The sequence below is a fragment of the Coenobita brevimanus genome, chromosome 21 (genome assembly GCF_032717465.1).
Source record: "Coenobita brevimanus isolate Jiangsu-jjx chromosome 21, ASM3271746v2, whole genome shotgun sequence".
NCBI classification, from domain to species: domain Eukaryota; kingdom Metazoa; phylum Arthropoda; class Malacostraca; order Decapoda; family Coenobitidae; genus Coenobita; species Coenobita brevimanus.
Window position 1 is genome coordinate 25,956,852 of NC_136974.1, and position 16,567 is coordinate 25,973,418.

The 16,567-nt window shown below is 40.7% G+C and overlaps 1 protein-coding gene across 1 annotated transcript in view; it reads right to left on the reverse strand.

The window, feature by feature from the left end:
* The window catches only part of Ube4B (Ubiquitination factor E4B), a 645,009-nt gene that overhangs the window by 346,198 nt on the left and 282,244 nt on the right, over positions 1-16,567 (reverse strand). The window contains exon 13 of the mRNA XM_080266571.1: positions 3,066-3,186. Coding sequence (XP_080122697.1) covers positions 3,066-3,186 — 121 coding nt within the window. The remainder of the gene's footprint in view (positions 1-3,065; positions 3,187-16,567) is intronic.

Here is a 16,567-nt window from a genome sequence, read left to right on the forward strand (position 1 = left end):
TTTGCTGATGATACAGTATTGTTGAGTGAAGATGAATGGGAGTTGCAAGGTTTGGTGAATGAATTTGGGACAGTGTGTAGGAGGAGGAAGCTGAAAGTTAATGTAAACAAAAGTAAAGTTATGGTGTTTGAGAGGAATGAAGTCACAGAGTGTGCAGTGAGGTTGGATGGTGAGGATATGGAGAATGTGAGTGCATTCAAGTACTTAGGTAGTGTGATGAGTAAGGATGGAACTTTGGGGGATGAAGTACGTGAAAGGGTACAGCAGGGAAGAAAGGTTGTTGGTACACTGAAAGCAGTGATGAGAAATAGGGAGGTGAGTATGGAAGTTAAGAAGTCACTGCATGATGGTATTGTGATCCCTACCCTGACGTATGGAAGCGAGGCGTGGACCTTGCAAGAGGGGAACAAGTCAAGAGTGAGAGCAGTGGAAATGAGTTACTTGAGAGGAGCATGTGGAGTGACGTGGAGGGACAGGTTGACGAATGAAGAAGTGAAGGAACGTTGTGGGGTAGATGTGGATGTGGTTGAAAAGATTAGGTGAAATACACTGAGGTGGTTTGGACATGTGGAGAGAATGGAGAGTGAGAGACTGACTAAGAGGGTGTATGTAGGTGAGGTGGAGGGAGGGAGAGGGAGGGGTAGACCGAGGATGAGGTGGAGGGATGGAGTTGAGAGGTATATGAGGGAGGGGGGGGGTGAGTTGGGGGGAGGGGAGTCAAATGGTGGGTGACAGAGTGACTTGGAGGCGTTTTGTCTGCGGCCACCCTTTGCGGGATTAGGGCGTCGGGCTATAGATAGATAGATAGATAGCCTTCCAATCCTCCAGGACTCTACCTTCCTCCCAGGCCAATCTGCACATTTTCCACATCCATTCTACTAGTATCTCTCCCCCATGCGTCAGCATTTCACCACACACTCCATCAATTCCTGGGGCTTTCCCCAATTTAACTTTCTTCATTGCTTCCACAACTTCTATCCTACTGATTTCTTCCTGCCTTAGTCAAATTAAACAAAATTTTTTGACCAGATTTCAGATAATTAGGTGTATGAACCTATATGGTGATCACCACCATCATCATCTAACCCAGTGTTGCCCCATGGGGAGCGTAGGAGGCAAGTTGATCCTGACATTTAAGATGAGTGACCAGCTTCACTCATCCCTGAATGGCATTACATGAGCAATAAACCCCAACCACCCTTTGGATATAAACCTGCCCAGGCTCAATCCAGCTGGTGTGCCTTCATTACCCACTAAACCACCAGATGCCATAATCTGGTTACATGATTACCACCCAGCATGGTAAATGGTTTCCTGGTGTACAGAAAACCATTTGGTTTATCACTCAGTGTAGAGTAACCTGTACACAGAAGGAAGAGGAAAGAATGAAGGAAAGAAAGACAGAAGAGAAAGGAAGGAAGACAGAAATGGGCAATCACTCGAGCACAGCACTACATTGAGTGAGTGGATGGTGAGCACCCCCACCTACCACTAGCCTATCATATACAGCTTAGCCTAACAACCACTTGTCAAGAAAAATCATCCCTAATTTTGGTTTAAGTGATTGGTATGGATGTGGAAATACTGGTTGTTACTAAAAAGATGTTCAAACATCACCAGAACATAAGACCATGAAATCAGGTAACCAAACTCTCCACGGTCTGGCCTATCTAGGAGGAAAAACCATTGAAATAATTTGGTCTTTGTGACATCTATCCTATGTATCACTGCCCAATTTCAGGGCTATATGCCCCTGGAGTCAGGACCTAGCAATACTTATTCTGACTCAGTTCATAAATCACTTCATTATGACTTTATCAAATCTAATTTTGGTGCTACCAAGTTGTCCTACAAGTACCTGGTTGTTGCAAGGTTTGTCATCACTACTAGTCACTAAAACTATCAAAACTCTTCACTAAAACACAAACACAGCATACTTCATCTAAAGACAGCTGTCACACAAAGTCTTACAAACCTAACCTGATAATAACAGATGAATATCAGAGAAACCTTCCCTTTACTGGAGTATGATACCCAGACATTGTTGTGCATGGCAGTCAGCTGTGGTCCTGGTATGGGTTGTGATGTCACAGCAAGGATGCATATTTCGCGAGAGGTACGATAATCTCTAACTTCGACTGACTTTTTTTTTTTTTTTTTTTTTTTTTTTTTTAAATATTATATCAGAGAAAAAATAATCATATTTTGATGATTATGAGTGACCATTTAATTACTTTACGTAACTTGTACATGTTAGTAGGTGGTGGCGACCATCATCCACTCACTTGATGTAGTGATGCCTACTTCTTCCTTACCCTTTATCATTCTTTTTCTGTGACTGCCCTCCTCTCTTCCTATTTCTCCCATCTTTCCTGTCACTTCTTATTGCTTTTCTTTCCTTTACACGTGGCTTTACATTGAGTGACAACCCAAATGGTTTCCTGTAAGCCAAGAAACCATTTACAGGCTGGGTGGTAACCATATAACCAAACCATACGTGCTTCCTACATGTCAGCAAGTGGGTTGGTGGAGGGTTAGTGCCCCTCCCCGTAAAACAAATAATTCAAAGTCAAATGGCCACCCCTTACAGGATTATGGCATCTGGCAATAGATAGATAGACCCAGTCCAGTGATGGGTCTACTTTTTTTTTTTTTTTTTTTTTATGTCTCCGACTCTGGGCATAGGCTTCACAGCCTGCTATCATGGCTAAGCAGTCCTCCTACATACCATTCACCTCTACATGTCACCACTTCGGCGCTAACACCCACCGTCCATATTGAATACATGCTAGGGCTGTCTCATACAGGACTGATGTATTGGTATTAGTGGGGGAATTTTTACGACATGTTGGCGGGTCTTCTGGTAGATCAGTAAAGCCTGATTTAATGAAATTCAAATCCTTAAACTGTCCCCTGCTCCAGCAGGGATTTGAACATGGGTCCGTTAGAACGTCAGGCCACCTCTCTACCGACTGAGCCACTTGTCTGAACAGACAAGGGTTACTCAATAACAACAACAACTCAGTTAGGAAATAAACAATGTTTCTGAATACAGCAATGCTTACGAAGGTTCTTTGCCCAGTCATCTGCTTCATCTTGAGTCATACAGAGGCGGGAATCCTTTTCAACACAAACCAGGGAGTCAGGATGAATCATGTAGTATGGGTCCACTTTCTCCAGTTTTACCTGCAGGGAGGCAAAGAGACTGAAAGTTACTACAGTACAGCAGTTGCTGATAGTTGCATGAAGATTTTGATCTACTACATTAATGAAGTCACTTATAGAAGATTGAATTCAACACTATTAAGTGTAATGTAATGGAGATGGGCATAAGTAAGAGAAGACCCAATTGGGATTACAAAATGGGAAACAAAGGTATCAACAAAGCTACTCAGGAGAAAGATTTGGGTGTAATAATACAGCAGGAATTATCATTGAAGAAGAATAAAAATAAGATAACTAATGAAGCATATAATCTACTTATGAACATATGAACAGAATTTAATTATATGAGTGTGGAAATGCTAGGTAAATTCATAATGCTGATGGCAAGACCTAGATTGGAATATGCTGCTGCAGTGTGGTCTCCTCACTTAAAAATATATATAAAATAAAGAAGGTGCAAAAAGTGGATACAAAGATAATACCATACTTAGGGTATTTGCAGTATGAAGAGAGATTAGAAAGGCTGAAACTGTCTACATTACAGAAACAAAGAGAAAGAGGAGATAAGATAATGATGTACAGTAAACCCTCGATATGCCAAACCCATGGCGTCCGGGTGTCATGTATATGTGACAGCCAGAGGACGTCAAGATGGCACGTATACATGATGATAAGTTGATTTGCAGCATTGTCTGAATATTCCACAGGTTATTTTCACCGCTCGCAGCCACTGGCAACCCTCCTGCATACTTCCAGTTACCTGCTTACCTGTGCAACGGACAGACCTACGCAAAAAGTTTTCCTTGTGTCAGGAACCTACGCAAAAAGTTTTCCTTGTGTCAGGAAACTGGGCTGAGCACCTGCAGCTGCCAACTTCAACACCAATGAAGTCCAAAGGTCAGAAAAGAAAAAGCCTTAGTGACAGTGCGATACGGAGAGAATGCGAGGTGACATTATCACCAATTGTGAGTGGAGAAAATGACTTTTCCTCTGAGGAAAGCGACCACCGTGATGAGTGTATATTTATGCGTTGGATGAGGAAAGTGGATCATGTGAGTCCTCCACTGTGCACCCATCATTTCCCCCTGTACATTCACCTGCTATTTCCGATTATGGGAATGGTTCAGAGGGTATTGACAATCCTGGAGAGCGGGATATTGGCACGGATGAGGAGATAGAAGAGGAGGCAGGGAATGAAGAAAGGGAGGAGGTGGTAGTTCTTGTGAGTGTACATATCTATGATGAAAAAGTACAAATCTATCTATCTATCTATCTATAGCCCGACGCCCTAATCCCGCAAAGGGTGGCCGCAGACAAAACGCCTCCAGGTCACTCTGTCACCCACCATTTAACTACCCTCCCCCCAACTCATCCCCCCCCCTCCGTCATATACCTCTCAACTCCATCCCTCCACCTCATCCTCGGTCTACCCCTCCCTCCACCTCACCTACATACACCCTCTTAGTCAGTCTCTCACTCTCCATTCTCTCCACATGTCCAAACCACCTCAGTGTATTTCTCCTAATCTTTTCAACCACATCCACATCTACCCCACAACGTTCCTTCACTTCTTCATTCGTCAACCTGTCCCTCCACGTCACTCCACATGCTCCTCTCAAGTAACTCATTTCCACTGCTCTCACTCTTGACTTGTTCCCCTCTTGCAAGGTCCACGCCTCGCTTCCATACGTCAGGGTAGGGATCACAATACCATCATGCAGTGACTTCTTAACTTCCATACTCACCTCCCTATTTCTCATCACTGCTTTCAGTGTACCAACAACCTTCCTTCCCTGCTGTACCCTTTCACGTACTTCATCCCCCAAAGTTCCATCCTTACTCATCACACTACCCAAGTACTTGAATGCACTCACATTCTCCATATCCTCACCATCCAACCTCACTGCACACTCTGTGACTTCATTCCTCTCAAACACCATAACTTTACTTTTGTTTACATTAACTTTCAGCTTCCTCCTCCTACACACTGTCCCAAATTCATTCACCAAACCTTGCAACTCCCATTCATCTTCACTCAACAATACTGTATCATCAGCAAACAGCAACACAGGAAGCTTCCAAATCTCACCCTCATTCATTAGGGCCAGCCCCACATCCACTGCCCTACCTTGCACCTCCTTTACAACCCCATCCATATATATATTAAATAGCCATGGAGACATCACACACCCCTGTTTCAGTCCCACATTGAGATCAAAGAACTCACTCAGCTCACCATCCACTCGCACCGTAGCCCTAGCTCCCTCGTACATACTCTTCACAGCACTCAACAATTTCCCCTCCACTCCATATATTCTTAATACCTTCCACATACCTTGCCTATCTATTCTGTCATAAGCTTTCTCAGGAAAAAAATTCTGTAGTGGAAAATATAACGGAGTGGAGAAAGGGAGACGGTGGAGGAGGGAGGGAGGAGGAAGCGCGGTAGGGCAAGCCTTGCACCAGTGCTGTGTATATCTATGTGAATAATAGAAGCAGAAAGTTTGTTTCATGATGAAATCAGTGTCTTACATTTCACTGAAAGTTTTCATGCATATATGTATTTTTTTATGATGAAAAAGCAGAAATCACAGGAAAAAAATTCTGTTATAGGTGGAGAATATAGTGGATCAGGGATAGTATGCAGATAACTATTCTGTTCACAATATTATCAATTACCCCTCCTAGGAAAACTATCTATCTATCTATCTATTGCCAGACGCCTCAATCCCGTTTGGGGTGGCCACAAACAAATCGCCTCCAAGTCGCCCTGTCCCCCGCCATTTCACTGCCCTGCTCCCAACTCACACCCCCCTCTCTCATATACCTCTCCACCCCATCCCTCCATCTCATCCTCGGCCTCCCCCTCCCTCTTCCCCCCTCCACCTCACTCACATACACTCTCTTCGTCAGTCTTTCACCCTCCATCCTCTCCACATGGCCAAACCACCTCAGTGTGTTCCTCATAACGCTTCCTATCACATCCACATCCACACCACAACGCTCCTTTATATCCTGATTCGTCAGCCTGTCTCTCCACGTGACTCCACAGGCTCCTCTTAAATAACTCATTTCCACTGCTCTCACTCTTGACTTGTGTCCTTCCAACAATGTCCAAGCTTCACTTCCGTACGTTAGAAAACAAATAACTAAAAGTCAAATGGCCACCCCTTGTGGGATTGTGGTGTCTGGCAATAGATAGATAGATAGATAGATATGTTTTGCAGTTGTAGTAGTAGTAGCAGTAGTAACAGTGGCAGGGCAGTTGTAGTAATAGTAGTAGTAGTAGCAGTAGCAGTAGCAGTAGTAGTAGTAGTAGTAGTAGTAGCAGTAGCAGCAGCAGTTGCAGTAGTGGTTGGATACTAGTAATAGTAGTGGTTGTACTAGTGTTACAAGTAGTAGTCAGTGGTGGGCAGCGGAAACGAAGAAGGACCTTGTGCAAGCGCAATGCGCAATCCACAGTTCACTACTTTGCGCAAGCACAAGTGCGCAACCTGACAAATATTTAGCTTGTGCAATGTCGCAAAGCACAAGTGCAAACCATTTGCATATATTCATGGGAATTACTCTAAAATATTGAGATATTTAAATAAAATAGCATACTTACTTATTTAATTTTATTTATTATTATTATTTTCAATTATTTCTAATCTGCGCAAGTTTACAATATATATTTAGCTTGCACAATGTTGCTAAGCACTAGCACAAACTATTTGCATATATTTGTGGGAATTACTGTAAAATATTGAGCTATTTCAATACATCAGCATACTTACTTACTTTTATTTATTATAATTCTATCTATCTATTGCCAGACGCCTTAATCCCATAAGGGGTGGCCACTGGCCACAATCTATCTATTGCCAGACACCTCAATCCCGTTTGGGGTGGCCACAAACAAATCGCTTCCACGTCGTCCTGTCCCCCGCCATTTCACTGCCCTGCCCCCAACTCACACCCCCCTCTCTCATATACCTCTCCACCCCATCCCTCCATCTTATCCTCGGCCTCCCCCTCCCTCTTCCCCCCTCCACCTCACTCATATACACTCTCCTCGTAAGTCTCTCACTCTCCATCTTCTCCATATGACCAAAAAACCTCAGTGTGTTTCTCCTAACGCGTCCAATCACATCCACATCCACACCACAACGATCCTTCACTTCCTCATTTGTCAGTCTGTCTCTCTATATAACTCCACATGATCCTCTTAAATAACTCATTTATTTCCACAGCTCTCACGCTTGACTTCTGTCCCTTCAACATGGTCAAAGCTTCACTTCCAAACATTAGAGCTAGTGTCACAATACTGTCATGAAATAACTTTTTCACTCGTGGAAGTTCAAACAGAGGAGAAAGCGGGCTGTGATGCGGAGGGACAGGGAAACAAAGGTTGTGATGTTGCCAGTTTTACTTTTATCTGCATTTTCGCAAGACGTTTTATTTAATAATTAAATATAGATATACAACTGCATGCGTAATTCTCTACAAAAATCCTTAAAACAAATTATTTAAATCAAATATCCACAGCCTAATAAATTATTAGTCTGTGGATATTTTGATTTAAAAAAATTTTAATGATTTTTGTAAGGAATTGCCAATGCTACACTTAATAAATAATGTATTTTTAATTAATTATTATTTACTAATAATAATAATTTAAAAAATATTAAAATACATTATCTTTGTTGAAGCATTTCAAGAAATGATACTACCCTCTGTCCCTCTCGCCTCCCCCCAGCAGAACCCTTGCGACCCGCCTGAACCTCCCCCATCCCTTGTCCAAACATACGGGAAGCTCCCAAGCCCACGTGTCTCTTGGATTGCACAGTGCGCAACCCACAGGACACGTGCGAAAGCGTAATATTGCTCATGGTCTCATGTCGTGCGCAATGCGCAAACGATATTCATAAGAGCGCAACGGTAAGCAATTGTGCTTTGCGCAAGTGTTTGTGCACCTGCCCAGCACTGGTAGTAGTAGCAGTAGCAGCAGCAGCAGCAGCAGTAGTGGTAGTAGTAGCAGTGGTAGTAGCAGTAGTAGTAGTAGTATCTGTATAGTCATAGTAGTAATATTTGTAGTAGTTGTAGTAATACCCAGATGTTTAGTGACATAGTGGTGCAAGAATAGAGTGACAATGCAAGCCAAACATAAATCTCAATGTGTGTGAGTGAGTGAGTGAGTGAGTGTGTGAGTGTGTGTGTGTGTGTGTGTGTGTGTGTGTATTTACCTAATTGTGATATACTGGAAATGACCTACGCTCGTGGGGTCCCGCTCTGTTTCTCAATGAGTCAAATTTAGCTTTAAACTCGTTTAAGTTTTTAGACTGGACAATCTCTTTGTCCAGGCTATTCCACAGGTCTATACATCTATAAGGAAAACTATATTTCTTGATATCCTTCAAGCAGCTTGGCTTCTTCAGTTTCATCCTGTGTCCTCTTGTTACTCTCTTATCCCATAAAAACAAATCTTCTTTGTCAATTTTATCTACTCCCACCATGGTCCTGAACACTGCAATCATGTCGCCTCTCTTTCTCCTTTCTTCTAAGGAAGGCAAATCCAGCTTTTCCAGCCTCTCTCCTTACGACAGATCTGACAGACTGGGGAACATCTTGGTTGCTGTTCTTTGTATTCTCTCAATCTTGTTTATAACTTTCTTTTTGTGTGGGGACCACACTACTGCTGCATATTCTAACCTGGGGCGGATCATTGCCACTATCAATTTTTTCATCTCCTCATCCATATAATGAAAAGCTACTCTTATATTAGTCATGAGTTTATACGTCTCTCTAACTGCCTTGTTAATGTGATTTTCAGGTGACAAACTGTCCTGGACCAGCACACCAAAATCTTTCTCTTCTCTGGCTTTTGTGATTGGTTCATTACCCATCAAATAATTCAATGATGGCCTCTTGGTACTTTTACCCATTTCCAATATTTTACATTTCTTTGCATTGAATGTCATTTCCCACATCTGGCTCCATTTGTGTATCCTATCCAGATCCTCCTGCAGCATTTTACAAAACTCCTCAACTTCTACCTTCCTCATGATCTTTGCATCATCAGCAAACAGACTTGCATAACTGTTCACTTCTTCTACCATATCATTTACATAAATCAGGAACATTACTGGCGCCAACACCGAGCCCTGTGGGACTCCACTTGTTACTTCCCTCCATCCAGACATCTTATCCTATATTACTGTCCTCATTTGTCTGTCTCTCAAAAAGTCTCTCATCCATTCCAGGAGGTTCCCCTTCAGTCCTCCTATATGCTCTAGTTTCCACATTAGTCTCTTATAGGGTACCTTGACAAAGGCCTTCTCCAAATCTAAATACACACAATCCACCCAACCATCTCTTTCCCGTAGCACGTCATTCGCTCTTGAGTAAAAACTCAACAAGTTGGAAACACATGAACTTCCACTTCTAAATCCAAACAGACTATCAGCCAAAATATTCATCTCTTCCAGATATTTTACCAAAATATTCATCTCTTCCAGATATTTATCCATCTATCTTTCAGAATTCTTTCGCACAATTTTGCGACCATGCTGGTTAGGGACACCAGTCTATAATTCAGGGGTTCATCCTTGTTTCCTCCCTTATAAATTGGTACCACATTTGCCCTCTTCCATTCCTGAGGCACTTTCCCCTCTTCCAGAGAACACACAATTAAAATGTGAATCTTATCCGCCAGTTGCTCTCTACACTCCTTCAGTACCCAATTAGAGATTCCATCTCGTCCTGGGGCTTTCCTTACATCTTGAGTTTCTAGTAATTTATACACTTCCTGTACTTCCACTTTTATATCTTTTATCACTACATTTCTAGTCACCCCCTCCCCTTCCACAAACTCCTTTTCATTAGTGAAAACTGACTGGAAACGTTTGTTCATTACTTCTGCTTGCATTGCCGCATCCTTATAGACCTCTCCTTCTACTTTCAGTTTGGTGATTCCTTCCTTTTGTTTCAGTTTGCCATTAACAAATCTATAAAACAGTTTGGGTTCATCCTTACATTTGTGTACTATACCTTTTTAAAAATTCCTTTCTTCCTCTCTAAGTATTCTTGCGTATTTATTTCTAGTTCTTTTTTATTCTTCCTTTGTTCTATTGTTACCTTTCTTTCTCCAATTGTTCCATGCCGTGTCTCTCTCTTTCTTTGCTATCATACACCTTCTATTAAACGACTCATTTATCCTGTTTTCTTTCCCCTTTACTCTTGGCACAAATTTTTCCACTCGCGAATTATAGAGGTCTACAAAAATATCCCACTTCCTCTGTATCTCTCTTGTTTCTCTGAACTTTCTCCAATCAGCATTTTCAAAAAATCTTCTCAATCCTGTAAAGTTTGCTTTCCCAAAGTTGTACCTTCCCTGCCTATAAAGCTCGTCTCTTGGCTCCACGTTCCCTGTTATCATCTGGAACTCAATGACCACATGATCACTTTTTCCAATAGGACACAGATATCTCAAGGATTCTATTACATCGGGTTCTTTGGTAAACAGTAAATCTACTCTTGCTGGTGTGTCCTCACCTTGGAACCATGTCTCTTCTTTGACCCATTGCATCATCACAGTGTTCATTGCTATATTTAATAATATAGTGCACCATGAATCCTCGCCGCCTCCTGAGTCCCAATCCTCCCAGTTCTCTTTACAACTGAAGTCACTCATTAAAATTATATTGTTGCTTTTCTCAATCATTTTATGTAAATAACTTGCCATGTCTGACAGCATTTCCTGGTATTCATCATCATTCCATGCTCTTGTCTTAGGGGGAACATACACTACTGCCATATCTCTCTTGTTATTCTCTCCAGTTTATAATTTCATATTCATCACTTCGGCCCTGCCTTCTCCCATTTCCACGGTATCTACATTTATGTTGTTCTTCTCTGCTATCATCACTCCTCCTCCCCTTTTTTTTTTTCTGTCTCTTCTCCACAGTTTGTATTTACCATCTCCCATATGAACATCAATATCTTCTCTTAACTTGGTCTCTACAAAGCACATAACATCAGGTTCATGTATCCTCTAAAAATCGTTGATTTCTAGCCTTGCTGATATTAAACCATCAACATTAGTATATGCCACTTTCCAATTATTTTTGATGTTTTCTATAACCTCTTTTCTCCTTCTCTCCACCAGTACCGCTTCCTTAGTTTCTGATCCATGACTCTCCAATAAAACAATGTCTTCTATACCTCCGTTCTCTGTTCGTTTTTTACCTTTGCTTCCTTTAGTAACTCATTTATTTTAGCTCTTTCTTCCTCATTTGCATCTCTCCTTATCCAAACATTTTTTAACCCTTCCTTGTCTGATAATTTCCACGTTCTACTGATAATTTCGTTAACTGTTGCCTAGGACTTAAACTTTACCTTCAATGGCCTTGCCTCTCCTTCCTCGTACTTTCCTAACCTAAACACCTCTTCAATCTCTTCTTGAGCTTCGCTGTTTTCCTCCATGACTATTGATATTATTTCTTTAACCTTACTCAGTTCTTCTCTTTCTCTTTCTGATCTTATTGTCATACGTTTTTCTTTAACTCCTGAAATTATTATACTTTTTTTCTTATCTGCTACATCTCAAACTAAAGATTCTCTACTTCTGAGCACCCTAACCACTTCCCTCTCCACTTTTTCCTTGCTTTGTTGTTGTATAATCTCTCTCAAAATATACATTTCCCTCTTCTTGAATTTTCTTCCACCCCTTATGTTGCTCCTTGATTTCTTTAATGTGCTCGTCCTGTATTCTTGATTTGGATTCATACTCATCTAGTTTGCTTTTCATCCTGTCCCTTTCCTCTTCCAACCTCTTATTCTCCCTCTTAAGCTGTTTTATTTCATTCGAGGCCGATTCATTTTTCACTTTTAATTCAGTAACTTCTCTTTCTTGTTCGTCACTACGTGTACAAATTTTTTCCAGTGTATTCCGTAAACTTTTGATCTCGTTTTCCTGCTCTATGGTCCATTCCTGTAACTCTTTAATTACTGCCCATACCTTTTTTATCTCCTGGACATTCCTGTCCGCTGTTTTCTCTACACCTGCTATTCTTGTCTGGCTCAACTTAATACTTCCATTTCCCACATCCTCTTCACACAAGCCCTCAAACTCTTTCTCACCGATCGTAAACAATGCACTGTCCGTTTCCACCATGATTCAACCATATGGAGACTTTCTGTTTTCACTACATATTGTCCCTTTTATGACCGAAACCGTGTTTTTTTTTTTTTTTTTTTTTTTTTTTTTAACTGTCCGACAGGACCACCACTCATCCACACAATCACAAATAGGCTGAACTTCCTTTCGTCGCAGATTCAGCGATTATTTCCCCACGATCCTGGAAGAGGTCCGTCTCTGTCGGCGACCCATATATATGTGTGTGTATTTACCTATTTGTAGTATAAAGGAATTGAGCAATGCTCGTGTTGTCCTGTCTCCAAATCCACGTTTATCTAGTCTACCTTTACACACATGAATGTTTTTCTCATGCACCACCTCTTTGTCTAAGTCGTTCCAAATATTTAAGTACTGTATTTACCTAATTGTGATATTCATGGAATATACTATGCTCGTGGGTTTCCGTCGCTGTTTCTCAATAAGTCAAATTTAGTTTTAAACTCGTTTAAGTTTTTAGACTGGACGATCTCTTTGTCCAGGCTATTCCATAAGTCTATACTTCTGTAAGGAAAGCTATATTTCCTCATATCCTTCAAGCAGCCTGACTTTTTCAATTTCATTCTGTGTCCTCTTGTTGCTCTCTTATCCCATACAAACAGATCTTCTTTGTCAATTTTATATACTCCCACCATGGTCCTGAACACTGCAATCATGTCACCCCTCTTTCTCCTTTCCTCTAAGGAAGGCAAATCCAGCTTTTCCAGCTTCTCTGTGTATGACAGGTCTGCCAGAGGGGGGACCATCTTGGTTGCTGTTCTTTGTATTCTCTCAATCTTGTTTATATCTTTCTTTTTGTGTGGGGACCACACTACCGCTGCATATTCTAACCTGGGGCGGATCATGGCCACTATCAAATTTTTCATCATCTCCTCATCCATATAATGAAATGCTACTCTTATGTTAGTCAAGAGTTTATAAGTCTCTCCAACTATCTTGTTAATGTGCTTTTCTGGTGACAAACTATCTTGGACCAGCACTCCCAAATCTTTCTCTTCTCTCATTTTTGTGATTAATTCATTACCCAACAAATAATTCAGTGATGGCCTCGTGGTACTTTTACCCATTTCCAATATTTTACATTTCTTTACATTAAATTTCATTCCCACGTCCGGCTCCATTCGTGTATTCTATCCAAATCCTCCTGCAGTATTTTACAATCCTCCTCAACCTCTACCTTCCTCAAGATCTTTACATCATCAGCAAACAGACTTGCATACCAATTCACTCCATCTACCATATCATTTACAAAAATCAGGAACATTACTGGCGCCAACACCGAGCCGCCAACAACAAGCCTTGAGGGACTCCACTTGTTACTTCCCTCCATCCAGACATCCTATCCTTTAATACTGTCCTCATTTGTCTGTCTCTCAAAAAGTCTCTCATCCATTCCAGGAGGTTCCCCTTCAGTCCTCCTATATATTCTAGTTTCCACATTAGTCTCTTATGAGGTACCTTGTCAAAGGTCTTCTCTAAGTACACACAATCCGCCCAACCATCTCTCTCCTGTACCACATCAATCGCTCTTGAGTAAAAGCTCAACAAGTTTGAAACACATGACCTTCCACTTCTGAATCCAAACTGACATTCAGCCAAAATATTCATCTCTTCCAGATATTTTATCCATCTGTCTTTCAGGATTCTCTCACACAATTTTGCGACCATGCTGGTTAGAGACACTGGTCTATAATTCAGGGGTTCTTCCCTGTTTCCTCCCTTATAAATTGGTACCACATTTCCCCTCTTCCATTCTTTTGGCACTTTCCCCTCTTCCAGTGAGTATACGATTAAACTGTGAATTTTATCCGCCAGTTGTTCTCTGCATTCCTTCAGTACCCAATTAGAAATTCCATCAGGTCCTGGGGCTTTCCTTACATCTTGAGTTTCCAGTAATTTATACACTTCCTGTACTTTCACTTTTATATCTTATATCACCAGAACATTTCTAATCACTCCCTCCCCTTCCATAAACTCCTTTTCTTTAGTGAAAACTGACTGGAAACGTTTGTTCATTATTTCTGCTTGCATTGCCGCATCCTTATAGACCTCTCCTGCTACTTTCAGTTTGGTGATTCCTTCCTTTTGTTTCAGTTTGCCATTAATAAATCTATAAAACAGTTTGGGTTCATCCTTGCATTTGTCTATTATAACTTTTTCAAAATTCCTTTCTTCTTCTCTACGTATTCTTGTGTATTCATTTCTTCTTCTTTTATAGTCTTCCTTTGTTCTGTTGTTACCTCTCTTTCTCCAATTGTTCCACGCCTTATCTCTCTCTTTTTTTGCTATCATACACCTTCTATTAAACCACTCCTTTTTCCTGTTTTCTTTCCCTCTTACTCTTGGTACAAATTTTTCCACCCCCAAATTATAGAGGTCTAGAAAGATATCCCACTTCCTCTGTATCTCTCGTTTCTCTGAATTTTCTCCAATCCGCATTCTCAAAAAAGTTTCTCAATCCTGTAAAATTTGCTTTCCCAAAGTTGTATCTTCCCTGTCTATGAAGCTCGTCTCTTGGTTCGATGTTCCCTATTAACATCTGGAACTCAATGACCACATGATCACTTTTTCCTAAAGGTCAGAGATATTTCAATGATTCTATTACATCGGGTTCTTTGGTAAACAGTAAATCTAACCTTGCTGGTGTGTCCTCACCTCAAAACCGTGTCTCTTCTTTGACCCATTGCGTCATCACATTACTCATTATTGTAATTAATAACATAGTGCCCCACGAATCCTCGCCGCCTCCCGAGTATCATTCCTCCCAGTTCACCTCTTTACAGTTAAAGTCACCCACCAAAATTATATTATTGCTTTTCTCAATTTTTTTTTGTAAATAGCTAGCCATATCTGACAACATCTCATGGTATTCGTTATCCTTCCATGCTCTCGTCTTTAGGGGAACATACACTACCGCCATATCTCTCTTAACATTCTCTCCAGTTTCTAATTTTATATATATCACTTCAGCCCTGCCTTCTCCCATTTCCACAGTATCTATATTTATGTTGTTCTTCACTGCTATCATCACTCCTCCTCCCGTTTTTTCTTTTCTGTCTTTTCTCCACAGTTTGTATTTACCATCTCCCAAATGAACATCAATATCTTCTCTTAATTTGGTCTCTACAAAGCACATGACATCAGGTTCATGTTCTCTCAAGAAATCGTTAATTTCGATCCTTGTCGATATGAAACCATCAACATGAGTATATATCACCTTCAAATTATTTTTGACGTTTTTAATACCCTCTTCTCTCCTACTCTCTGTCCGTACCACTTCCTCAACTTCTGATTCAGAGCCATCCCCCTTAGTTTCCTTCACTTCTATTTCCTTAAATACCACTTCCTTACTTTCATATCCATTACTCTCCAAAAAAAAGTACTACATTCTTCCTCTGTCCTCTTATCATTTTTTTCCTTTACTTCTTCCTTCAATGATTTTAAAACTTCTCTTTCTTCTTCATTCAAATCTTTTCTTATTATAATATTTTCCATCCCTGCCTCTTTGCTTAATTTCCAGGCCACTTTAAGTATCTCATTTATTACACTTTCTGATGTAAACTTGACTCTCATTGGTCTTGTTTCCCGTTTCTTATAAGGCCCTATTCTCCTTACTTCCTCAATTTCTTTTACCCACTTGTCTTCTTCGGGGTCAATCTTGCCTAATATTCCTCTCACCAGGTTCGTGTCTCTCTCGAGTCTTACGAACCTAACCTTTTCTTCCTCTTCCCTGTTTCCAAATATTACCATACATCTGTTCCTTTCTACAGTTTCTCTCACTATTTTCTCTTTTTTCTTCAGTATTTTCACTACATTTTCTTCCATTTTTTTCTTGTTCATTTCCCTTTCTTCCTGGATGATTTCTCTTAAGCTGACCACTTCTTTCGGTTCTTCTTCTACGTGTGCCCACTTTGCCTTATGTTCTTCTAATACAATACTCACCTTCTCCGTTTTATTAGTACTCTCTTCTAGTTTCCTCCTCAATTTGACATTTTCACGTTTCAAATTTCTAATCTCTTCATTTGCTATATCATTGGACTGGATCAGACTCTGTATGGTAGTCTCCGTACTTTCAGACACATCCTTTATCACTAAATTCTCTACTTTCTTTTCAAGTTCACTACTCCTCATAATTAATGTTTTAACCAGGTCCATGACATTGGTATTACTATCAAATCCTTGAAATTCGAGTCCCTCATTGTTTACATTTTCGGCCATGTTTGATGG